Raw genomic sequence first — 27534 nt, 5'->3', positions numbered from 1 at the left:
AAAGTAAAAAGAAACATATACCCCAGTCATTCAGAAGAAGTACTAGAATTCTAGAAGTACTAGAATTAAGGAGATTTTCCTCATTATACAAAAGAATTCTCTACTGTCTTTCTATAGGTCTTGATTGTTCAAACCAGTCATTCATTCATGCTGAAAACTCAAACCTTGCTCAGCATGGGACTCAGGATCCTTATGATCCAGGCCCTACTAATTCTTTCATGTCTTCTCTTCCTATGTGACTCCATGTTCTTCCTCTCCAGCCCAGTAAGAGCGACCCACATGCCACACCTGGGCACAACACGAGCCTCCTGCTTCTTGCTTTTGTACATGCTGTTCCCTCAGCCTGCAAGGTCCTGTTCCTGTGCTGGTCTGCCTGCCAAAGTCCCTCCTATCCTCAAAACTCTAAGTCAGTCACCACCCTCTTCCCTCCCAGCTTAAGCAAGACACAATATTTTTTAAATAATATGATTCCACTTATACGAAATGTGCAGAAGAGGCAACTATACAGAGACAGAAAGTAGATTAGTGGTTGCTTAGGGCTAGAGATGGGAGTGCGGTTGGGAATGATGACTAAAGGGTATAAGGTTTCTTCGTGGGGTGATGAAAAGGTTCTAAAATAGCTTGTGTTGATGGTCACACAGCTCTGTGAATATTCTAAAAGCTACTGAACCGTATACTTTAAATAGGTGAATTTCATAGTAGGTGAACAATATTTCAATTTCAATAAAGTCTTTTTTTTGACCGTGCCAGGTAGCTTGTAGGATCTTGGTCCCCCAACCAGGAACTGGACCCAGACCCCCTGCAGTGGAAGCATGGAGCTCTAACCACTGGGAAACCAGGGAATTCTCCTTCAATAAAGCCTTTACAAGGTGAGACTATACTATTAAAAATAAAAATAAAACAAATAATATCAATATATTATAAACAGAGCTTCAGAAACAAGTAGCATGAGAACACAAACTTCCCTCCATGCCCACCCCCCATATTCTGCGGACCCCCCTGCAAGTGACCGACACAGCCCAGACCCTGCACCTGAGCAGAGGGTCCTCCCTTCCTTGCCGTAACCCGGCAGGAACCATGGCTGGTAACAGGGACTCACCGTGGGCAGCTGGCCTGATAGCAGGTGGCTGTCCTGGGCCAGCATGTTGGACACCATGATGGCTGGGAGGTCCATGGCCTGGTAGGAGTAAGCAGGGAGCAGTCCGTTGGGCGTGAGGCCGTGGCACAGCGAGTGGTAGCCGGCTTCGTGGTCCCCCAGGTGCAGGAGGGATGGCTCGGGGAGGTTGGGAGGTGTTATTGGGGGGATCTCATAGTCTTCGTTGCTCTCGTTCTGGCTGTTGAAGGTCTAAAATATCAAAAGGGCAGGTTGTTGCGGGTCAATGTTGTACAACTGCAGAACAGGCTTGACAGCACCAGTGATAGCCACAATGAACACCCCTTAGCAAAGCAGACAGGGGATGGTCCCTCTGCAAGGCACACAGTCAAGATGATGCAGTCAGACTCCTGACCCATCTGCAGTGGGTGCTTCCTCCTACTGGACAGTCTGTATACAGAAACCTGCCCTCCTGGAGAGTGGGGCCACCACCTGTTCACCTGTTTTTCTGTTTTCCCACCAGATCTGGCCACTGTAGCCCACCATGAATCCATCTGTCTACATCCACCCATTTTACAGATGGAAGAACTCAGGTCCTGGAGGAAAATGGCTTGTGCAGGGTTAGTAGACGAGCCAGGAGTGGAGCTGAAGTATCCTGGCTCCATACCTGGTGGTCTTCCAGGGCAGCTGGATGACTTTCTCTTGGGTGTTCCCATCTGCGTCCTCTCTTGGTCTTCTCATCTCGGTAAATGGTACAAACATTCCCCCAGGAGCACAAGCTATTCCCCCAGGAGCCACACTGAACACTTTTCTCTCCAAACATTATTTGTTCATCTTCCCCACCTCATTGCACTGACCAGGAAGCTCCAGTACAATGCTAAATAGAAATGGTAAGAGTGGACACACTTGCTTTCTTTCCTTAAGTATCTCAATATTTTATCACTAAGCACCCAGGTGGTGCTAGTGGTAAAGAACCTGCCTGCCAATTCAGGCGGCATGATCCCTGAGTAGGGAAGGCATGGCAAGGAGGAGGAAGAGGGCATGGCAACCCACTCCAGTATTCTTGCCTGGAGAATCCCATGGACAAAGGAGCCTGGCAGGCTACAGTCCCTGGGGTTGCAAAGAATTGGACATGACTGAAGTGACCCAGCATGCAAAATGTTTGCCATAGATTCTTATAGGTATTCTATAACAGGTTAATTGTATTCCTTCTTCTTTCAATTAGGCATCAATTTTTAATTTTATTGAATTCTTTTCTCTTGCATCTACTGAAAGGCTCAAATGAGCCTTTTCTCCTTTAATTCAGTTAAATATGGTAAATTGCTACTTTTGGTTTTCCTAATACGAAAGCAACCTTGTATTTCTGCATTGGACCCTACTTGGCTGTAATGTACTATTTTATCCATTATTAAGTTTTGATCGCTGATATTTTGTTTAGGATTTTTGCATCTAGTTCATGAGTGGGATGGGCCTATTATTTTCCTTTTCACACTGCTCTTATCGGGTTTCAGCACCAAGGTTATGTTAGCCTGGAAAATCATTCTTCCTTTCCTATGCTCTGAGAGTGATTAGACCTAGGAGAAGAGTTATATGTGAAATGCAAGATGGATCTGAGAAAACATGAAAGAGAAGTTTCAAGACATAGAGGAAAAAGTGAGGAAAAAATGGACATCTCTTTAATCAACAGACTGGAGGGTGAAGAGTGAGAATGAAGCAGAGGAATAACTGAAGAGATAATGACTGGGAATATTCCAGAACCGATGAAGGACACTTAAGGTACTGGTGAATATGATGGTGACCTGTGGTCACCTGTCTATGACAAAAGAGGCAAGAATATGTAATGGAGGGAAAACAGGCTCTTCAATAAATGCATAGCTCCACATAAAAAGATGAAATTAGAACACTAACACAATACATAGAATAAACTCAAAATGGACTAAAGATCAAAATGTAAGACAGGAAACTCTAACACTCTTGGGGGAAAAACATAGGCAGAACACTATTTGATGTAAATTGCGGCAAGATCTTTTTTGATCCACCTCCTACAGTAATAAAAATAAAACAAAAATAAACAAATGGGATCTAATTAAACTTAAAAGCTTTTGCACAGCAAAGGAAAACAGAAAGAAAGCAAAAAGGCAACCCTTAGAATGGGAGAAAATATTTGCAAATGAAGCAACTGACAAGGAATTAATCTCCAAAATATACAAACAGCTCATGCAGCTCAATGTCAAAAAAAGAAATAATCCAGTCAGAAAATGGGCAGAGATTGAAACAGACATTTCTGCAAAGAAGACATGCAGATGGCCAGAAAGCACATGAAAAGATGCTCAATATCACTAATTATTAACATTAGTGAAACGCAAATCAAAACGACGCTGAGATTTCACCTCACATTGGTCAGAATGGCCATCATTAAAAAACCTATAAACAATAAATGCTAGAGAGGTTATAGAGAAAGGCAACCCTCTTACACTGTTGGTGGGAATATAAATTGATACAGCTACTATGGAGAACAGTATGGAGGGTCCTTAAAAATGTAAAAATAAAACTACCATATGACCCAGGAATCCCACTCCTGGCCATATACCCAATGAAAACCATAATTCAAAAAGATAAATGCAACCCTATGTTGAAGCTGAAACTCCAATACTTTGGCTGCCTGATGCGAAGAACTGACTCATTGGAAAAGACCCTGGTGCTGGGAAAGATAGAAGGCAAGAGGAGAAGGGGACAACAGAGGATGAGATGGGTGGATGGCATCACTGACTCAATAGACATGAGTTTGAGTAGGCTCTGGGAGTTGGTGATGGACAGGGAAGCCTAGCATGCTGCAGTCCATGGGGTCACAAAGAGTCGGACATGACTGAGCAACTGAACTGAACCCTGTGTTCATAGCTGCACTATTTACAATAGCCAGGATATGAGCAAATGAAATGTTCATCACCAGATAAATGGATAAAGAAGATGTGGTACATATATACAATGGAATATTACTTAGCCATAAAAAAGAACAAAATAGTGCATTTGTAGCAACATGGATAGATGGAGAGATTGTCATATTGAGTGAAGTAAGTCAGACACAGAAAGACAAATATCATGATATCACTTATATGTGGAATATTATTTTTTAAAGGATACAAATGAATTTATTTGCAAAACAAAAGTAGAGTCACAGATGTAGAAAACAAATTTATGGTTATCAGGAGATGGAGTGGGGAGGGATAAATTGAGAGATTGGAACTGACATATGCACATTACTATATATAGAATAGATAACTAACAAGAACCTACTGAATAGCACAGGGAATTCTACTTAATACTGTGCAATGGTTTGTATGGGAAAAGAATCTAAAGAAAGATATACATACACATGTACATGTGTATGTATAACTGATACACTTTGCCGTATATATGAAACTAAGACAACTTTGTAAATCAACTATACTCCAACAAAGTATAAAAAAATAGCTAGGGCAGTTCAAGCCCATTACAATATCTGGTTTGTGGTAAAATAATATTTGTTATTATTATTAACAATAATAAATATTTGTTGGATGAGGTCATTGAGGGATGGGATGGGTAGGATTTGAGTGGAGTTATGGCAGGAGACTAACTTGGAATTAGTCTTCTTCTTGGAATTAGAATTCCAAATTCTTGGAATTCTGCCAAGAAAATGCACTAGTCATAGCAAATACCCTTTTTCAACAGCACAAGAAATGATATACATGTTCATTACCAAATGGTCAGTATCAAAATCAAATTTATTACATTCTTTTTTATATAAATTTGTTTATTTTAATTGGAGGATAATTACTTTACAATATTGTATTGGTTTTGCCATATATCAACATAAATCCGCCACGGGTGTACACGTGTTCCCCATCCTGAACCCTCTTTCCACCTCCCTCCCCGTAGCATCCCTCTGGGTCATCCCAGTGTACTAGGCCCAAGTATCCTGTATCCTGCGTTGAACCTGGACTGGTGATTCGTTTCATATATGATATTATACATGTTTCAGTGCCATTCTTTTTAGTTGAAGATGGAGAAGCTGTATACAGTCAGCAAAAACAAGACCTGGAGCTGACTGTGGATTAGATCATCAGCTTCTCATAGCAAAATTCAGGCTTAAACTAAAGAAAATCAGGGAAAAATACTAGGCCAGCCAGGTATGACTTAAATCAAATCCCAGATGAATTCGCAGTAGAGGTAACAAATAGATTCAAGGGACTAGATCTAGTTAACAGTGTGCCTGAAGAACTGTGGACAGAGGTCCATAATATTGTACAGGAGATGGTAAACAAAACCATCCCAAAGAAAAAGAAAAGCAGGAAGACAAAGGGGTTATCTGAGGAGGCATTACAAATAGTGGAAGAATGAAGAGAAGCAAAAAGCAAGGGAGAGAGGGAAAGATAAATCCAATTAAATGCAGAATTTCAAAGAATGGCTAGAAGAGACAAAAAGGGCTTCTTCAATGAACAGTGCTTAATAATAGAAAAAAACAACAAAAGGGCAAAGACTAGAGATTTCTCCAGGAAAATTGGAAACATCAAGGGAGGATTCTGCCAAAAGACAGGCACAATAAAGGATAAAAATGGTAGAGACCTAGTGGACACTGAAGAGATCAAGATGAGATGGAAAGAATACATGGAAGAACTGTATAAAAAAGATCTTAATGAACTGGATTACTACAATGGTGTGGTTAGTCGCCCAGAGCCAGACACTCTGGAGTGCAAAGTCAAATGGGCCTTAAGAAGCACTGCTGTGCTAGTGGATGCAATGGAATTCCAGTAGAACTATTCAGATCCCTAAAGGATGATGCCATCAAGGTTTTGCATTAATTATGTCAGCAAATCTGGAAGACTCAGCAGTGGCCACAGGACTAGAAAAGGTCAGCCCTCACCCCAATTCCCAAGAAAGGCAGTACCAAATTGGTACTGAGTGCATTGGACAATCGCACTCATCTCCCACGCTAGTAAGGTCATGCTTAAAATCTTGCATGCTGGGCTATACCATTATGCAAACCAAGAACTTCTGGATGTCCAAGCTGGGTTTAGAAAAGGAAGAGGAACTAGAGATCAAATTGCTAACATTTGCTGGATTATAAAGAAAGCAAGGGAATTTCAGAAAAATATCTATCTCTGTTTCATCAACTACACTAAAGCCTTTGATTGTGTGGATCATGACAAACTGTGGAAAGCTCTTAGAGAGATGGGAATACCAGATCATCTTACCTGTCTCCCAAGAAACCTGTATGCAGGTAAAGAAGCAATAGTTTGAACCCTGTATGGAACAATTGATTGGTTTAAGATCGAGAAAGGGTACGACACAGCTGTCTGCTGTCACCCTGTTTGTTTAACCTATATGCTGAGAACATCATGAGAAATGCTGGGCTGGATGAGTTACAAGCTGGAATCAAGATAGGCAGGAGAAACATCAACAACATCAGATATGCAGATAATACTATTCTTATGGCAGAAAGCGAAGAGAAACTAAAGAGCCTCTTGATGAGGGAGAAGGAGGAGAGTGAAAGAGCTGGCTTAAGACTAAATATTAAAAAAACTAAGATCATGGCATCCGCCCCTGTTGAAGTGAAGTGAAGTCGCTCAGTCGTGTCCGACTTTTTGTGACCCCATGAGGTGTAGCCTATCAGGGTCCTCCGTCCATGGGATTTTCCAGGCAAGAGTGCTGGAGTGGATTGCCATTTCCTTCTCCAGGGGACCTTCCCAACCCAGGAATCGAACCCAGGTCTCCCACACTGCAGGCAGACGCTTTACCGTCTGAGCCACCATGGCAAATAGAAGGGAAAAGGTGGAAATAATGACAGACTTCCTCTACTTGGGCTCCAAACTCACTGGATGGTGACTGCAGCCATGAGATCAGAAGATGATTACTTCTTGGCAGGAAAGTGATGACAAATCTAGACAGTGTGTTGAAAAGCAGAGATATTACTCTGCCGACAAAGATCCATATAGTCAAGGCTATGGTCTTCCCTCTGGTCACATACGGTTATGAGAGCTGGACCATAAAGAAAGCAGAATGCCAAAGAATTGATGCCTTTGAACCGTTGTGCTGCAGAAGACTCCTGAAAATCCCTTGGATAGCAAGAAGATCAAACCAGTCAATCTTAAGGGAGATCAACCCTGAATATTCACTAGAAGGACTGATACTGAAGCTGAAGCGCCAGTATTTTGGCCATCTGATGTGAACAGACAACTCATTGGAAAACTCTCTGATGCTGGGAAAGATTGAGGGCAGAAGGAGAAGAGGGCATCTGAGGATGAGATGGCTGCATGGCATCACTGATGCAATGGACATGAAGTTAGGCAAACTCCAGGAGATGGTGAGGGACAGGGAGGCATGGCCTGCTGCAGTCCATGGGGTCACAAAGAGTCAGACACGACTGGGCAACTGAACAACAACAGCAATGGTTGGAGTGGGGACCACACGGTCTCTAAAACCCCTGCTTGGTGTCAACACCTTTCTCCTTGGGTGCCTGTGGTTTGAACCTCACCACAACTTGTGGGGAAGAGCCCTAGACTGGTCTTTGAGGAGCGTGCATGCATGCTCAGTCATGTCTGATTCTTTGCAACCCCATGGATTGTAGCCTGCCAGGCTCCTTAGTCCATAGAATTTTTCAGGCCAGAGTACTACAGTGGGTTGCCATTTCCCTCTCAAGGGGATCTTCCCAACCCAGGGATTGAATCTGTCTCTCCTGTGCCTCCTGCATTGGATTCTTTACCACTGAGCCACCTGAGAAGCCAGACTGTCCTTGATATTCACAGAAACATGCTCTGAGAAGATAGTGCCTTGCCACATTCATGCCCAGCCCTTAGACCCAGACCCCAAGCCAGCTCTTGCTCATTGGCTCCCTCTGCATGGATGTTGTGAGATTATTTCATATTTTAGGCAAATAGCAGTCCAGGAAGCAGTGACCCTGTTGGGGGAAAGGGCACTGGCAGCCCTACAGAATAGGACTCAGTCTTCCCACACCAAGATCTGGCTCTTCCCTACCATCTGAAGTTGCTTCCAAGCGCTGGGCCAAGCTCACATGTTTGGGGACCAACCTCCGCCTAGCTGCTCTATATGCATACACCTAAAGTTACATCTCTCTTCCTGCACGATCTGAGGTTGTCATCGCCTCTCTCTGGGCTCAGTCCTCACTCTTGCACTAAGAGGGACAGGGGATGGGCTCATCTACCTCTCAAGTTCCATGGCTAGTGATATACATTGGCTATTCAATCAAATCGATAAGATTTCAATCCAACTCGATGGGAGTCCCACAGCTGGTACCCAGTAGTAACAGAAGGACAGGGGAGGGGACCCAGGGAAGATCCAGTTTCTCCTGATCAAGCTTGACATATAAGTGGAAACCATGTCCTGGTAGGCATCAGTTCTTCTGAAAACAACTTCCTTGAGCATTTTTTCAATTAGGAAATATAAATAAATAACATTTACTGTACATTAAATATGCTAGTTATAAACATTTTACAGATGATTAATGTACTGAATTCTTACAACCTGTTTATGAAGGAGGTTCTGTTATTATATGCCCATTTTACAGATACAGAAACTAAGGTACAGAGAAGGGAATTTACTTGCCAAAGTCACACAGTTAGAAAAAGGTCTCACTCCCTCCACTGTCTGCAAAGGAAGGCAATGTTTTCTAGTCTGTGGCATGGATCCTGGGACTCTGGGTCCTAATAATCATTAGAGGCTGTGCCATTTCATGGCCAAACTGAGAGTGTAAGCACTAAAAAACAAATTTTGGTCCAGCCATGATAACCATAGCTATTGTTGTTATTGTTCACTCAGTCATGTCCAAACTCTTTGGGACTCTGTGGACTGCAGCTCAGCAGGCTTCCCTGTCCTTCACCATCTCCCAGAGTATCTCAAACTCATGTCCATTGAGTTGGTGATGCCATCCAACCGTCCTTTCCCACACTGGGTCAAGATTCCCTTCCGCAGCCTCACATACACTCTCCGTGCCTTCTTAACGCCTGCAACGATTTGTGACTCATTCCTCACTTTCAGTTTGTGTCCCCTTCCTCCAGACCCCAGGCCAGGGGTTAAGGCTGTTGTGTCACCAGTGCCTGGCACACAGTAGGTGCTCAATTAGAATGTGATGAGTGAGCACATGTAAGAGGGTGATGCACCAGGCTTTGGGTTTAGACTTCATCTGGGTATTTCCATATCTGTCCCTCCCAACAGACCGGAAGTCCCTCAGTCAGCCACTATTCACGTCTGTGGACGGCTGACTTCCTCTCTACTCCCTGCACCCACAACAGGTGCTGTCACAAGGCACACGACAGTGAAAGCCAAATGACTGCTGGAGTCCACACCTTTCGTTTAAAAACCAAAACCTTAACACACTGGAACCAGCCCAAAGGACCAGAAGCCTTTTGCAAAACTAAGCATATGTTGTATCAAAATATTGGAATCACACAATTATGACAATTCATTTAAAGAGGCAATTAGCACACTTAAAAATAACTACACACTCAAACATGTACATGCCTCCTCTGAATGCAATTAAATCCTAAATGTATGATACCTGAATACCAGCCCAGCCTGCTATGGATTCATACTGTCAGTCGCTGGACCCGGCATTTCCACACTCACTCTCCATTTAACTCATGAGTTCTGCAAAGAAGTGACTGTTCTCTCCATTCTGTGGATGAAGATGATGAAGTTCAGCGAATGAAGGTGTCACAAGTAATTCTGGGTTGGGATTGAAGCCCAGGTCTTGTGACTCTGAATCCATCATTTTCCCACACTGGGTCAGAGACCTCTTCAAGACTCCAGTTCCTCACTTCCTCTAAGTAAGAGATGGGCCTCAGTGATGCCTAAGTTGCTCTTCAGCACCAGTGTCTTCATGAGAATACAGAAAGAGATGCCAAGTTGTAAAAGCTATAGAAGCTAAAAATATTAGCAAAACCTTACAAGGAAACTTCTGGGAAGAACTATCTTTTCCTATCCACCCATCCTCTCTCAAACCCACTCCAATCACATTTTCATCCCACCATCCACCAAAACTGTTTGTCAAGGTCTCCAGTAACCTCCATGTTACTAAGTCCAATGGTCAGATCTTACTGCCCTCTCGTCCCCCTTGACCTTCTCAGCAGCATTTGACATACTTGGCCACCCGCTTTCTCCTGGGAATAAATTTCTTCAAATATTTCTAGGACATCACAGATGTTGATCTTCCTAAATCACAAGCCATTTCTTCTCCATGCCCTTTGCTGGTTCCCATTCTTTCCCTCAACCTATTAATGATGTCACAGAGCTCAGATCCCAGACCTCTCCTCTAAACACACTCAGTCTTTGAGCATTTCATCCAGTCTCCTGGATTTAAATACCATCTATGTTCTGCTGACTCCCCAGGTTATGTGTCCAGCTCAGAACTCTCTTCTGAACCAGATTCATGGACCCCACTGTTATTTGACACCTTTGTTTGCTTTTTAATGGACATCTCAAATTTAATGCATCTAGAAGAGAACCTGTCAATTCATGGTTTTCTCTTCCTTAGCTAATGGCAAGTCCAACCTTGCAATTGCTCAGGCCAAATGCCTTGGAGCTGTCCTTTGACTACTTTCTTTCTCTCATATCCAACACCAAATCTGTCAGGAAATGCTAACGGCCCCACCTTTAGAACAGAGACATATGGAACCACTACTGTCCCAGCCACCATCCTCTTTATCCTGGAGGACTGCAGTAGCTTCCTATCTGGCTTGCCTGCCTCTGCTCTTGCTATGGTCTATTCTCACTCAGAGGCCAGAATTACATGTCAAAATGTAAGTTCATGTAATTCCTCTGCTTACCACCCTCCAGGAGTGCCCTTCTTACTCAATAACAGAGTCCTCAGCAATTCCATTCCTGGTTATAATCTAGAAAAAGCCAAAATTACTAATTCAAAAAGATACATGTACCCCAGTGCTAACAGTGGCATTATTTACAATTGCCAAGGTATGGAAGCAACTTAAGGGTCCATCAACAGATGAATGGATAAAGAAGACGTAGCATACACACACACACACACACACACACACAGGAAGACTACTCAGCCATAAAAAGAATGAAATTTTACCATCTGCAGCAACATGAATGGAGCTCGAGGGCATTATATTAAGTGAAATAAGCTAGACAGAAAAAGACATAGACCGTATGATATCACTGACACATGGAATCTAAAAAATACAACAAATTATAGCAAAACAAAAGTGAAAATAGAAAAAAAAAAAAAAGGAGCAGACACAAAAATATAGGTAAGAAAGTAGCGGTTACCAGTGGGAGAGGGAAGTGGGAAGGGGGAGTACAGAGTAGGAGGGGAAAAGGGTTATTATGGTATGATATGAAACCATGTGTGTTTCATATGAAACTTTTGAAAACTGTAAAGCACTGTAGAAGTCTTTTTATATTTATTTATGGCTGCATTGGGTCTTAGTTGAGGCACAAGCTTTCTTGTAGCACGTGAGATCTCAGTTTCCCAATCCTCGATTGAACCTATGTTCCCCATACTGGAAGGTGGATTCTTAACCACGAGGCCACCAGGAAAGTCCAGCACTGCAGAATTTAAAGAATTGTTCATTCAATAAAAAAGAACAAGGATCTTATAATGGCTACATGGCCCAGCTCCCCCACTCCCACCTACATCCCTTTCACCTTCCTGACGTCACCTCTTAAAGTGTTCCTTCTTTGCGCCAGTCTGGCCACACTAGGTATGGCTATGCCTCAGCACCTTTGCACTGACTGTTTCCTCTCTCTAGCAGATTCTCCTGTTAAATATTCACACAACTCATTCCTTCATCCCTAAGGTCTCTACTCAAACATCCACTTCTCAATGAGGTCTACCCTCACTGTTCAATTTAAAGTCACAAATCATCAGCCATGTTCTACAATTTCTTTGTTTCTATCACTTACTAAATGGCAACTCACTCCAGTATTCTTGCCTGGGAAATCTGATGGACAGAGGAGCCTGGCGGGCTGCAATCCCTGGGGTCACAAAGAGTTGGACAGACTGAATGACTGAGCATGCACACATCACTTAATGCTTTCTAACATCCTACACATTTTATTGATTTATTATGTTTATTATGTATTACCTTACTCCACTAGAATATCTTCATGGAGGAGGAGATTTTCACCTGTCTTGTCCACTGCTATATCCCCAGTTTCTTCAACAGTGCCTGGCATGTAATGAGTGCTCAAAAAGTCTTTGATAAATGAATGAATAAATGAACAAATGAGCTGCTCAGCAAATGCCTGAAGAAAGAGTGGTAAGAAAATGAACGGACTGGCAGACCATGAAGAGTCCCCGCTTCTAAGGAGAAGGCTTACTCTAGGCTCTGATCCAAGGCTGACACAAGTTGTTTGAATCAGTCCAACATTCCCCCCTTCTCAGAGCTGGTGGATGAGAATCTGTAAGTGTCCTTTATGGGAGTGGGTGGGAGTGGGGAGAAAGAGGCACTGCAGCCAACAGCAGGGCTAGGAAGTAGGGGTTTATCAACACATGACGTCTACCATGCAGAGGCGTGTTAGGAGGCTGCCAGAATCAGCTTGTTTCTCAGTTCCTCCCTTTGTGCTTTTCTTTCCAAATCAACTAAAGAACGAGTTAGTTGAATCAACTATACTCAGAGCAAAGCAATAGAGATGAGGTAGAAGGGGCATCCGGGAAACTGTCCGGTTTTTCACGCACCAATTCCAGGAAAGGAAGACTACTGCACTGATCCAAACAACCCTTGTGGCTTGCCCTTGGGTCAGAAGGCTAAGCATTCTCAGGGAATTCCTAGGAGGAAGAGGCTTAATTAAACATGGAAGCTGATGACTTCTTGAGGTAGGGGGACAAACAAGCAAGGGTGGGGGATGGGCCCTAGGCCTTGAGAAAGTGATGGAGAGGAAGGAGTCTAAGAACATCCAATGGACCAAAGCCTGTTGCAGTGATAAGCTTATGTTCCATGAAACTATCAGAATAGACTCATTTGCTTACCACAATAAAATAAAATGACAAGTGAATCAATTAGCCATAGGAACTAACATGGCTGTAATATAGGAAGTAAAAAAATAAATATGTGTGTGTGTACGTTCTAAGTCGCTTCAGTTGTGTCCAACTCTTTGCAGCCCCATGGACTGTAGCCTGCCAGGCTCCTCTGTCCATGGAATTTTCCAGGTGAGAATACTGGAGTGAGTTGCCATTTCTTACTCTAGGGGATCTGCCTGGCTCAGGGATCAAACCTGTGTTTCCTCTTTCTCCTGCTTTGGCAGGCAGATTCTTTACCACTGAGCCACCTGGGAAGCCTATATATATATATATATATATATTCTTTTAAATAACCCTTTCTGAAACAAATATTCAAAGTTCAAATCCAGAGAACGATAAAAAAAAATCAAGAAAAGGATTCTAGAAAGAGTAGTAAGCTGAAAAATTACAATGTATATTAATTCAAAATATCTGTTCATAAGGTGACTATAGTATTCAATATGTAATGTGACTATATTGGTTCCTAAAATAGAAAAGGTACAGGATAGAATTATAAAATTAATAATGATCACAAACTAAAAATCTAGAGGATTTCATTAGAACCTATGCCTTCCCTTAAGATTACAACTATTGATTAGTAATTTATATTGCAAGGAAAATATAAGTTTAAATACTTCTGTTAGAATTTAAAAAATTTTATTGAGGTGAAATTCACACAACAAAAAGATAATTCTTTTAAAATTAACACTTGTGTGGCATTTAGTATATTCACTCACAACGTTTTGCAATCACTGCCTCTATCAGGTTCCAAAATATTTTCATCATCCTCAAAAGAAAACCCCATACTTATTGAGTAGTTTCTCCCCTGGCCTCAACCCCTGGAAACCACCGATCTGTGTTGTCTCTGTGGATTCACCTATTCTGAATAGTTTAATATAAGTGGAACCATACAATATGCAATTTTACGTTCTTCTTTCATTTAGCATAATGTTTTTGAGCATAATTTACATTATCCACAATGTAACATATATCAGTAGTTCGTTATTTTGTGTGGCTGAACAGTACTCCGTTATATGTATATACTCAGTTTTGTTTATCCATTCGTTCACTGATGGACATCTGGGCTGTTTCCACCCTTTGGCTATTGGGAAAACTGCTGCTATGAACAAGTGTGTACATATATTTGTCGGAGTCCTTATTTTGAATTCTTTGGGGTATACAGCTAGGGGTGGAATTGCTGAGTCATGTGATAATTCTATGTTTAACTTATTGAGGAACTCAAACTTTTCCACTGTGGCTGCACATTTTACATTTCTACCAGCAATGTATGAGTGTTCCAATTACACCACATCCTTGCCACCAACACTTAAATTCCGTTTTTATTAGCACCCTCCTAGTGAGTATGAAGTGGTATCTTATAGTAGTTTTGATTTGTACTTGCCTGATGACTAGTGATGTTGAATATCTGTCCATGTGTTTTTTGGCCATTTGCATATCTTCTTTGGGGAAACGTCTAGAACTTTTTGTTCATTTTTAAATTAGGTTGTTTTTTCATTGTAGTGTTGTAAGAGTTCCTTACATAGTCTACATACTAGACCCTTATAAGATACACGATTTGCATGGGGTGGAAAGTTGGAGGAAGGTTCAAGAGGGAGGGGACATACGTTTAAGTATGGCTGATTCATGCTGATGTATGGCAGAAACTACCACAAAGTTGTAAAGGCAATTATCCTCCATTTAAAAATAAAGAAATATTCTTAAAAGCTAAGCACAGAGCTTAAAAACAGATATATGATTTGCAAAATATTTTTCTCCCATTCTGTAGGCCTTTTTTTCATTTGATAATGCCCTTTGATACAAAGGCATTTTTCTCGTTTTCATGGAGTCCAATTCATTGTTTTTCTTTTGTTGCTCATGCTTTTGATGTCCTATCTAAGAATTCATAGCCAAATCCAAGGTCACGAAGAGTTACCCTATGTTTTCTTCCTTAGAAGATTTTGTGGCTTTAAACTTCCTTAAAATTTTGTGGCTTTAGTCCTGAGACTTGGGTCATGGATCCCTTTTGAAATAACTTCTGTATACAGCATGAAGTACAGTCCAGTTTCATTATTTTGCCCATGGTTATCCAGTTGTTCCAAACTATTTGATGACAAGACTGTTCTTTCTCTGTTGACTGGCCTTGGCATCCTTGATGAAAATAATTGTAACTGACCACAGCCGTAGAGGTTTATTTCTGGACTCTTATTTCTATTCCATTGGTCTATATGTCCAACCTTATACTACAACCACTGCAGATGATGACTTCAGCCATGAAATGAAAAGATGCTTTTTCCTTGGAAGAAAAGCTACGACAAACCCAGACAGCATATTAAAAAGCAGAGACATCACTTTGCCAACAAAGGTCCATCTAGGCAAAGCTGTGGTTTTTCCAGTGGTCATGTATGGATGTGAGAGTTGGACCATAAAGGAAGCTGAGCGCTGAAGAATTGATGCTTTCGAACTGTGGTGTTGGAGAAGACTCTTGAGAGTCCCTTGGAAAGCAAGGAGATTCAACCAGTCCATCCTAAAGGAAAGCAGTCCTGAATATTCATTGGAAGGATTGATGCTGAAGCTGAGGCTCCAATACTTTGGCCCCCTGATGTGAAGAACTGACTCACTGGAAAAGACTCTGATGCTGGGAAAGATTGAAGCAGGAGGAGAAGGGGATGACAGAGGATGAGATGGTTCGATGGCATCACCGACTCGATGGACATGGGTTTGAGCAAGCTCTGGGAGTTGGTGTCGACAGGGAGCTTGGTGTGCTGAAGTCCATGGGGTCACAAAGAGTCGGACACAACTGAGTGACTGCACTGAACTGAACTGAACTGAATACTATGAGCACGCTGTTCTGACTGTGGTGCTCTTGTAGGAACCGGGAAGTGTTATCCAACTTTGCTCTTCTCTTGTAAAACTGCTATGGCAATTCAGGATTCAATTCCTTATGTATTTGAGGATCAGTTCTTCTATTTCTTCTAAAAAACTTGACAGGGATTGCATTGCACATGTAGGTTGCCTGGATAGTACTGCAATCTTACCAAAATTAAGACTTCCGATTCACAGACACAAGATGTCTTCCCCATTTATTAAGCTCTTCTTTAATTTCTTTCAGCAGTGTTCTGTAGTTTTCAGCATTCAAGTCTTTCACCACCTTGGTTAAATTTATTTCTAAGTATTTTATTATTTTGGATGCTGTGACATATGAAACTGTTTTCTTAGTTTTTTTTTTTTTAATTGTTCTTTGCTGGTATATGGAAACACAGCTGATCTTTGAATATTGATCTTACACCCTGAAACTTTGCTGAATTCATTTATTATTGATTTATTATAATTTTAAATAAAAGCAGAAATTTCACACCATTAGAGGAACAAGAACAAAAATAAAAACAAATGGAAAAGAAAGCAGAGCCTGATCAATCTAACAAAAATGTGAAAAGAAAAAGAAAATAGAAATGAATTATGAAATATTATAACCTTCATAAAATGAGAGTATTAAGACTACTAGTAATCACAATAAATACAAATGACTTTAAGTCCTTTATTAAAATATAAAAAATTAAAATTTTGATTAAAATAAATGAATCCAGCACATGACATTTATAACAGGCATGCCTAAGATAAAATTACATAGAAGGTTAAAACTAAGCAGATACATCAGGCAAATAAAAAGCAGAAGTGGCAAAATTAATAACAAGTTAAGCACAATTTGGGGGCAAAAAGCATTAAAGAGACCAAGAGCAATACTGAAGTTGATAAATGACACATCCACTAAGAAGAAATGACAGACAAAGTCTTTTATGTAGACGGATAAACCACAGGGATATACAACGTTGACAAACTGTTAGAAGTACAAAGAGGATTTAACCAAACCCAAAACATAAAGAGACACTAGCACATTTCTTCAAAAACTGACAAATCGATCAGATAGAAATGAGTAAGGACAGAAGATTTGAATAACACAATTTCCTCTCTTGATTTGTCTCAATTTAAAGAACACACATTCTTTTCAAATGTGCATGGAACACTTAAAAAACATGACCATGTACTAACTACTCAGATAATTACAAACTTATCAAAAGGTAGAGATGACATGGGCCACATTCTATGATTTTTTTTTTTGCACTAATCTAGTTTTTAACAACAAAGAAAGAAGAGAGAGAAAGAGGGAGCAGAAGAACATGGAGGGAGACAGACCTTCTTAAATACTTGGACATTTTAAGCACAAATCTAGTAAATTTGGGGTCAAATAGGAAATCACAACTGAAATTACAGACAATGAAAATACCACCTGACCAAATCTGTGAGAGGTGGACAATGAAAAATGTATAACTTCCTACCTCAATGAATTTATTAGAAGACAAGAAAGACAAAATAGATGAATTCAGCACTCAAGAAGCTAGAAACAAAAACAAATAAACCAAAAGTCATTAGAAGAAAGACTTTAAAAAGTACTACAGAAGACAAATTTTATATAAATATGAGGAGGAAATTTTTTTTGAAGAGGTTAACAAAATAATAAATTGACAAGAAAAAAAAAGGATGCCCCAAAAGAAATGAAAAATACATAGAATCTTTGAAAGTTATTGTTGAGAATTCCTTTGTAACAGAGTATAAGGCTAATTTTCATAAATGTTTATTATTTTCAGCTTAATTCTGTTGTGTAAATCTTCTAAATAACTATTAGCTTTCTTTTTTTCTCTTTGATCTATTGGTTTCTAAGACAGGTAGGTCAAAAAATTTCCACCATGATTGTGATTTTATCAATTTCTTGCTGTATGTCCATTTTTGGCTTCATATATTTCAGAGCATTGTTATCTTTTTGTTAACAATTGTTATCTTGGAGAAGTATACCTTTCATTATTTAATTGGTTTATCCAATTAATGCTTACTAGGAGGTTGTCTTGGAGAAGGCAATGGCACCCCACTCCAGTACTCTTGCCTGGAAAATCCCATGGACGGTGGAGCCTGGTGGGCTGCAGTCCATGGGGTCGATAAGAGTCGGACACGACTGAGCGACTTCACTTTGACTTTTCACTTTCATGCATTGGAGGAGGAAATGGCAACCCACTCCAGTGTTCTTGCCTGGAGAATCCCATGGACAGAGGAGCCTGGTGGGCTGCTGTCTATGGGGTCGCACAGTCGGACACGACTGAAGCGACTTAGCAGCAGCAGAAGATTGTCTGGCTGACATTTGGATTACCAGTTTCCATCGCCCACCCCAGGGCTGTGGAAGGCAGAAGATTCACTGAAGAGGAATCTATAGGAGTTGAGGGTGATTTGGCTTTTCTCTCATCCTGAACCCCCGCTTTCAAGCCAAGTGAGAAAGACCTCTGTCACCTGTCAGGACTTGGAGTGCAACACAAAAGGGGTGGTGGCACCTCATTCCCTGGTGAAGTCTGGTGAGAAAGAGCTTTCAGGAGGACTCAAATTGTGTCTCCAGAGTCGAGAGGCTCTGTGACTAGGAGGTTCTAGAAGATGAGAGGAGAGCTGGAGCCGCCAGAAGAGACTGCAAGGAGAGTCAGAGAGCGATCTGCACGTCCATGGTGTGGCAAGTTCGGGATGTATGAGTTGCTGGGGGCAGATGAAAGCTAAGGACCGTGGTTGGCTGTAGGTATCCAAAGAGGTTCACCCAGAACAGCAGCCTGATAGGGCAGGCGGAGTGTCTTAGCAGCAGGAGGTATGTCAACAGGTATGCCACCTGCAGAGTGGATCCCCAGCTCAGTGCGCCCCAAGGGAAAAAGGCCATGTGTGAGGGTCTGCTACAGCAGCAGGCACAAAGGCGAGGATATCAACAAGACTAGTGAGTGTGATGTTCTGATCCTATTCCTTAATCCTGCCTTCCCCTGTCCTAACTCTGGAGCCTTCAGCAGCATCACAGGAAACGGGAGTGGGTGGAGAGGCAACAGACCACCCCCTGCCCACTGCAATTTCCAAGACCATGAGCCGGGAAGGAAAGGACAAGCGTGGACCTCTGCTTTCTTGTACCCTGTGGAGTCCAGTCTGCTGAAAAACCCAGACTGACAGCAACACCTTATGCTGAGACCGGACTTTGGAGCTCCAAATGCTTTCATGTATTTGAAATACTTTTTCCACAAAAGCTTGAAGATTCTTGAAATGTACAATCAGTGGGTACTATTTTTTTTTTTTAATTTACAGAAACAGTGCTGGCTTCGGACTTACACTGAGCTGGGGGAATTCCAGTCCTGCCACTTACTTGCTGAAGGACCTTTGGCAATTCATCGCAACTACCTACTCCTGGGTGTCTTTCTCTATGAACAAACCCCACCTCACCGCAGAGAGAATTATACAAGGAAACAAGATGAAAACACAGGGCCAGAGGTCAACACAGTCCCCTCCCCCATGCGCAAGGAAGCCAAACAAACAAACAAACAGAAAACTCAGGGTGTAAGCAATACAAGGGTTAGTATCTTTTCTGTTTTGGAAACTGAGGTTCAACATGGAAAAATGACTTCTCCAAAGTCACACAGGCAGTATTTATGGTAACAAAGACAAGAAGCCCAGACTGACTGGGGCCAACACATGCTCTACCATTATTCACGCCTGTCCCAACACATACATCAGTCCTGATTAGCCCAGAACTGTCCTGCTTTATGCCTCTTGTCCTGGGGTAATTTTTAATAGTGCCCTCTTTCACCTTAAAATCGTCCTGGTTTGCACAGTAAATTACATGGCCATCTACCATCTTAACAAATCAAACCCACACCCTGTAAGAACATCTCAGATAGAGGACTGTCATTCAATTCAGTGTTTCCTGACTCTGTATTCAAAATAAGGAAAACAGCATCTTTCCCCAACCTAACGCCCCGTCAACTGGATCAGGGCACCCAGCGCCATAACTTACTATGTGTACAGTGCTTTTATGAATTCAGTGGGGAATGAAATGCAGTTTTGTCAGGCTTGTCTGTGTCCATAATGACTGAGTCAAATTAATCATCTTGGATAATACCCCTGTGTCTTCCGTCCCAGAGATGTTTAATAGAATTTTTCTGATTCATGTCTTACAGTCCATCAGATCTGGAGTATTGCCACCCTTCTGAAAATCAGTACAATAATGCCTTCTTGTTGGGCTATCATTTTCCAGGGCTAAAATGCTTCTCAAAAATAAATAAATAAAAGCCGATGCCATATATAAGCGAAACAGGAGTGAAAAAGCCATATTGTTAAAATTAAATGTGGATTCTGGTGGCAGTGGGGAGGGGAGGAGGATATAATAGCTTTTTAAGCCTTTATTTACAGGCAGAACCTCTGAGCCATGGCAACGGGGATGGAGGAGACCACAGAAAACTCTCCCTCTGGTGGTCCTGACCCTGAAATGCTTAGGTTGGAGCAGACAGAGGTGTCATAGTGAGACAATGACAACCAGTCCCACTTGACATGAGTTTTGTTTATTAAGACTGTATCTGGGAACAAACATGATAATCCCTGCAGGTTTTTTGCTCAGGAAATTATCTGAGTCACTTTAAGGTTCAGGCAGCTTTCCAGACTGATCCACTTGTGGGGGATGCTTCTGGAAAAATGAGCAATTAGTGGAAGGGTTTCCTTCTTCTTTAGGAGAAAGCAATTCCAGGAGAACTGAACTAGGAAGGCTGGGAGTAACTTGGAGGTCACAGCTTTTGAGTGACAGGGTGTGGCCTGGGCACCATCATTATCCCATTTTACAGATAAGCAGGCTCCCTTTTCTAATAACTGGTAGAGGTTTATTTTAATAACATACATTTTTTTTTTTTACAATCACATACCCAACTGCCTCTTTGACACTTTCCCTTGGATGTTGTAAAGGCGAGGTCTGCAAAATTTTTTCTATGAAGGTGGAAATAATAAACCTTTTTGACTTTGTGGGTCATATAGCCTCTGTCACAACTATTTTACCTCTGCTTCTGGAGCATGAAAGTAGTCAAGACAGCATTGAAACTAATGAACATAGCTGTGTTCCAATAAAGCTTTATTCACAAACAACAAGTGGTTGGCCAGATTCGGCCCATGGGCCATGGTTTGCTGACCCCTGTCCTAGAGGTGGTTTTTCTTCTCCTTAGAACTTTAACCATCTAACACACAAAATTCTTGACTTTTTAAAGATACTTATTGCCTGTTCCAGAAACCTGTACGTGGGTCAAGAAGCAGTAGTTAGAACTGGACATAGAACAATGGACTGGGAAATGGAAATGGGAAAGGAATATGACAAGGCTACATAAAAGGCTGCTTATTCAACTTATATGCAGAGTGTATCGTGAAATGCCAGGCTGGATGAATTACAAGCTGGTATCAAGATTGCCAGGAGAAATATCAACAACCTCAGACATGCAGATGATACCACTCTAATGGCAGAAAGTGAAGAGGAACTTAAGAGTCTCTTGATGCAGGTGAAAGAGAAGAGTGAAAAAGCTAGCTTGAAACTCAACATTCATAAAACGAAGATCATGGTATCTGGTCCCATGACTTCATGGCAAATAGAAGGGGAATAAGTGGAAGCAGTGACAGATTTTATTTTCTTGGGCTCCAAAATCACTGTGGATGGTGACTAAAGCCATATAATTAAAAGCCTCTTGCTCCTTGGAAGGAAAGCTATGACAAACCTAGACAGTGTATTAAAAAGCAGAGACATCACTTTGCCGACAAAGGTCCATTCAGTCAAAGCCACAGTTTTTCCAATAGTCATGTACAGATGTAAGAGTGGGACCATAAAAAATGCTGAGTGCTGAATAATTTGAATTGTGGTGCTGGAGAAGACTGTTGAGAGTCCCTTGGACTGCAAGGAGATCAATCCTAAAGAAAACTGACCCTGAACATTTATTGAAAGGACTGTTGCTAAAGCTGAAGTTCTAATACTTTGGCTACGTGATGCAAAGAGTCAACTCATTGAAAAAGACCCTGATGCTGGGAAAGACTGAAGGCAAGAAAGAGAAGAGGGTGGCAGAGGATGAAATGATTAGATAGCATTACCAACTCAATGGACATGAATTTGAGCAAATTCCGGGAAACAGTGAGGAACAGTGTGGCCTGGTGTGCTGCAGTCCATGAGGTTGCAAAGAGTTGGACATGACTTAGCAATTGAACAACAATAATTGCCTGTTCCCTTCTCTAGCATATAAATTCCACTGTTTGGTCACTGATTATCCCAAGGGCCAAGAACAGTGCCTTGCATATTGTAGGGCCTCAATAAATATTTGTTGAATGAAATAACGAATGAATGAGAATAGGGGTTTTGGACTGTTGTGTTTGCAGCTGTGTCTCCAGCTCCTAGGACACTGTGTGGCACACAGTAGGTACTCAGTAAACATTTTTTAATGCATGAATACATAAATGAATTTACTAACAGCCCACTGATGGTACAGAGGGCTGGCTCAGCACCATCTTCCCTGTTCTAAGAAGTTAGAGCAAAGATCTGAGGTGGCCTTCTCCTTAGAGACACTGCTTAGCACAAAGTAATTCTAACTTGACCCATGGACATCTCTTGGTTCCCTGTACCCATCTTAGAAATCATCTTCCTGTGAAAGTGTCTGAATTCCAGCTCTGTCCTTCATAGTCTGTGTAACTTTAGGAAACTCACCGGCACTGCTGCTTCTGGGTCTCAGTTATACCAACTGTGAAAAGAGGGAGTTGGACCAATGGATTTTCAAACCCAAATTCAATCCATGTATGTGTCACTGATTCGCAGGTACACAGGCAGACATGAAGTGGTGCTGATTTTAAAAGCATTTTAAAATGATGAGCAGGCTCTCCTGTCGTTTCTGTGTTAAAAGAGCTTCTGGGAAAAAATTATGTCTATTTGCAGCTTTTTTTCCTTTCCATTTCTACCTTTTGAAAACTACCTAAGTAGCATCACCTAAAAATGTGCCACACCAGCTGTCTGGGGCTGAAGGTGCTGAAGTCCTCAGAGACTGGTCTCCATGAGTGCTCTGAGGGCCTGTGATACTAGGATAAGCAGGGAAGACCCCCAGTTTGCATTGCTCCAGGAACACTGCCCTGCTCAGACCCTTTCGAGGCTTACCTGCCTTCAGAGCAGGGATACAGTACCTGTCTGGCATCCAAGGACTCCTGTCCCAGACACTGCAAGCTGTGGTATCACCAGGCCCCTGGGTGTGCTGGACCCTCTGCTCAGGTCATTGTCCTGCCAGGTGACACCTGCTCATTCTCAGAACAACCACAATACCCTTTTGCCTTCCCAGGTGGTGGGACCAAGGACAAAGCCCAGCACCCTAAGCCTGCTCTGTACAGAATGGAGCAAGGACTCCTTCTACAGCCTGGACCCCATACTCCCTCTAATGTGCCCCAAAAGTCCCATCAGGAGACTGCAACCCAGAGCTCATCCAGACCCCTAAGGTTTACTGTGAGCCAGCTTATGCTGTTCCATTTCTCTGAAGCTTTGTTCAAATAATAATAACAGCAAAACATCTATATAGTACTTACCATTTACTCAGCACATCCCTGCCCTATGACTTTTCATACATGAATTTATTTATCTTCACAACAACTCTAGGAGGTAGGGCCTACAATTATAATCCATTTCACAGAGGAAGAAAGGGAGGCATTGAGATTTGAAACTGGCTGAAAGTCACAAAGCTGCGAAGGGTTAGGACCAGGATTCCAACTCGAAAGTCTGGCTCAGGGGGGTCTGAATCCTTCCAACAACCACTGATGAGCTTGGGAGCAAATCTCCCTTCAGTTGAGCCTTCAGATAAGACCACAGCCCTGATCAACACGTCAACTGAAGTCTCATGAGAGATCTTGAGCCAGAGGCATTCAGCTAAGCCACACCTGGATTTCTGAGAACTGTAAGATAATGAATACATGTTGTCTTTATATTTAAAAGTCTAGCTCTTAATCTCTGTGGGATTCTGCCTCTTTATAAATAGGAGGGACAGGCTCCCTCAGGAACAACGCTGAAGGCCTGTGTTGATTCTGTCTCCATGGGCAGCTCCCAGCTGCCTCCTCCCTTATTCTCTGATCTCTCCTCTCCAGCAGTCCTCAGGTGGGCGTACGGCTGTGCTCCACCCAGCTGGTAAGCCCCTTGAATGTGGACCCTCCTTAATGTTTGAGGCAGACAGTGTACCCCAGGCTATGCCTCTCAATCTATACTGAGCACAAAAACTACCTGGGGACCTTGATAAAACGCAGGTTTTGACTTAGGAGGTTAGGGTGGGACCTGGGATGCCACATTTCCAACAAGCTCCAGGGGATGCTCCTGGCCCATGGGTCATACTGTGGATAGCAAGGCCTTAGGTATTAAAAGCATAGACTCTGACCCAGACAGACCATGGTTCAAATGCCAGTTCTGTCACATCCCAGCTTGGAATCCTTAACCTCTGAGAGGTGGGAAGACTTACCCAAGACCACGTAATAAACATGGAGCCACGAACAGAACCTTTGCTCTGACTTCCAGTCCAGAGTCTCAAAACTGCAGCTAAACACCCACTCTCCTGATTCCTGGGCCCGGACATGGCTATTTGGGTGTGTGCATGTATATGTCCTATATATGTCAACACATGAGGATGGGTGTATAGGCAGACATGTATACATATTTAAAAAATGTGTATGTGTATGTGCCAAAAGTTAGCATGTGTGCCAGGGCATTAGTGAGAGTTGTTCATTCACTCACTATGTCACCAGATATTAACTGAGCTCCTACTAAGTGCTAGGTCCCCACGCCCATGAAACCAACAGTCTAGGAGGGAGGCAACCATCTACAAATAAAAGTATCATTTGTGTGTGTCTATATGTGTGTGTACTGTGCACAACAGTGCCACCAGCTGGGTGCCCTTATTGTCTCCATCTCAATGAGGACACTGAGGCACTGAGAGGTTGAGTAACTCGCCCCGAGTCACAGAATGATGCTTAGCGCTTGCAAGGTTGTGTATCAGCAAGCAGGACAGGGTGAGTGTGGAGTGCATATATGCTTGTACTTGTGCATGAATGCCTTCAGACGTGTGTGTGTGTGTGTGTGTGTGTGTGTTGGTGTGGGTGTGTCTGTTGGTGGGTTGGTGTGTACTTGGGGTGTGTGGCTGCTATGTGCATGTGCCCAGAGGCACTTTTCCACAGATATCTCTAAATATTCCATAAACAAGATTTTCTGACACCACAACATAGCATCACAAGGACACACGAGCACACAAACATTTTTTTCAATGTTCGTGTTTTCAGAGTTCCTAAAATTCTGCCCATGGAGAAATGGGAGTGAAAGTCGGGGCCAGCAGAGCACAGCAGATCCAGGGAAGCCCAGACCCCTTTTTCCCCTGGGGTAGCCCTGGAGCAATTTCACAGCTCATCATCCATTATGAGGCTAAAAGAATTCTGCCCCTCCCAGAAAGTTAAATAAATTGTTCAGGCTGTAATGGGCCAGTCCCTCCACACTCCCAGTGGGAAAAGGCACTACCTTGGTGAGACGATTGACACAAGATATGAATGACCGAATCTGGCTAGGTTCCCTTCTCCATCATACCACATCTCTAAAAATAGAGACATCTATACAAATACCCTGATAATTCTTTTTCCTTTTTGTTGAAACATAGGGTATAAATAGGAAGTGCAGAAGTCCTATGTGGACAACTCAATGACAAATCATCACAAAATAAAAATACTTGTGTAACTAGCACCCAAAAAAGGACAGAAGACTTATCAGCACCTCCAAAGCTCCTCAAGGCCCCTCACTACCCGCCCTGGCCCCCACCACCAGGGTAACCACAATTCAGATCTCTATCACCATAGATTAACTCTGCCTGTTTCTGTGCTTTATGTAAATGGAATCATACGGAACGCTCTGTTTGGGTGTTTGGCTCCTTCCATTCACCCTGTTGTTTGAGATTTATGCACTTGGTTATAAATTGCTCCTTCTCGATGCTGTGTAGTATTTCACTGTGTAAGAATATTTTGCAATAATCTATCCAGTCTGCTGTTCATAGGCATTTGGACTGTTTCTAGTTTTGTGCTTTTATGAAAAGTGCTGCTATGAACATTCTTATACATGTCTTTGGGTGATCAGACGAATGCATTTCTGTTGAGTGAACACTCAGGAGTTGAATTACTAGGTCACTGAGCTCTATATTGAGAAATGGTTTTCCAAAGTGGTTGTACCAATTTATGCAGCAATGTATGAGGACACCAGGGCTTCCCTGGTAGTTTATTATTTTTTTTTCCCCCCTGGTAGTTTAGCTGGTAAAGAATCTGCCTGCAATGCAGGAGACCCTGGGTTGATTCCAGGGGTGCGGAGATCCCCTGGAGAAGGGATAGGCTACCCACTCCAGTATTCATGGGCTTCCCTGGTGGCTCAGATGGTAAAGAAGCTGCCTGCAATGCAGGAGTCCTGGGTTCGATCCCTGGGCTGGGAAAATCCCTTGGAGAAGGGCATGGCAACCCACTTCCGGTATTCTTGCCTGGAGAAGCCTGTGGACAGGCGAGCCTGGTGGGCTATCCATGGGGTCGCAGAGTCAGACACAACTGAGCGACTAACACACACACGAGGGCACCAGTGCCTCCACAGCCTTGCCCAACTTGGTTTCTTCTATTTTTTCCACTTTCTACATTCTGGGGGGAACACTTAATAAAATGCCTTCTTCTCCTATTGCTGTTCTATTTTTTCCACTTTCTACATTCTGGGGGGAACACTTAATAAAATACCTTCTTCTCCTATTGCTGTCTGGATTGTTTGCTAAGGCTGACAGCGAGTGTAAAACTATCAATGCTCCACGTTCACATATCACACAGACACAATCTCCAGCCACAACCCACCACTCTAGAGGGTCATCCCAGCACAGGAAATAGCCCAAAGGAGCACAGAGTGACTTGAAAGGCCTTGAGCTGCTACAGGAAACTTAAAGGTTTTCTTGAGGGGACTTTGATCAGGTCAGGCCACCTCACAATGCTAACAAGGCTTTCACAGGCCCTCCTTCTCCATCTCCCTCTCCAAAGAAAACACTCATTCCTACGGCCTATCTCCCCATCCTTCACCGGCCAGGCACAACCTCCCCTCCGGGCTGTGCACCCCAGCCCCCCAGGCTCCTGAGAGCCACCGCCTTGCTCCACGTCCCTGGGCTGTTGATCAGACTGACACCAAGCAAACAGTGCATCTACAAGGCCCTGGTGCTGGCCTGGCTTGAGGGTATCTGGGCTGGATTTCTGTTTACCTGAAATATAAGCCTCATATAATTCATGCCACCCTGGCCCTATGTAAAAAAAAAAAAAAAAATTTTTTTTCACCAAAAACTGGAGCCTACCTCCAAATATTTACCTAGCTCCTTCACTATTTCACTTCTCAGCATGGCACATTCTAACAACAACAAAAACAAAAGCTTTATCAAGTTCCTATCATATTCATCACTGGCCAAGCAGGTTATTCGAGACCCATTTAATCGGTTTTCTTAACTACGTACACCCACTTAACCAGTCTAACTCAACTGAACCACTTAACTAAGCT

General features: G+C 42.5%; 1 protein-coding gene across 8 annotated transcripts in view; it reads right to left on the bottom strand.

Annotated features, from left to right (window-relative positions):
- The window catches only part of TOX2 (TOX high mobility group box family member 2), a 155493-nt gene that overhangs the window by 51836 nt on the left and 76123 nt on the right, over nucleotides 1–27534 (bottom strand). For all 8 annotated transcript variants that reach the window (XM_061437652.1, XM_061437650.1, XM_061437651.1 and 5 more), the window contains one exon: nucleotides 1100–1345. In XM_061437652.1, coding sequence (XP_061293636.1) covers nucleotides 1100–1345 — 246 coding nt within the window. The remainder of the gene's footprint in view (nucleotides 1–1099; nucleotides 1346–27534) is intronic.

The sequence above is a fragment of the Bos javanicus genome, chromosome 13 (genome assembly GCF_032452875.1).
Source record: "Bos javanicus breed banteng chromosome 13, ARS-OSU_banteng_1.0, whole genome shotgun sequence".
Classification (NCBI taxonomy): Eukaryota; Metazoa; Chordata; class Mammalia; order Artiodactyla; family Bovidae; genus Bos; species Bos javanicus.
Note: the sequence above shows the minus strand (reverse complement) of the source record. Positions and strands in the feature narration are given on the sequence as shown.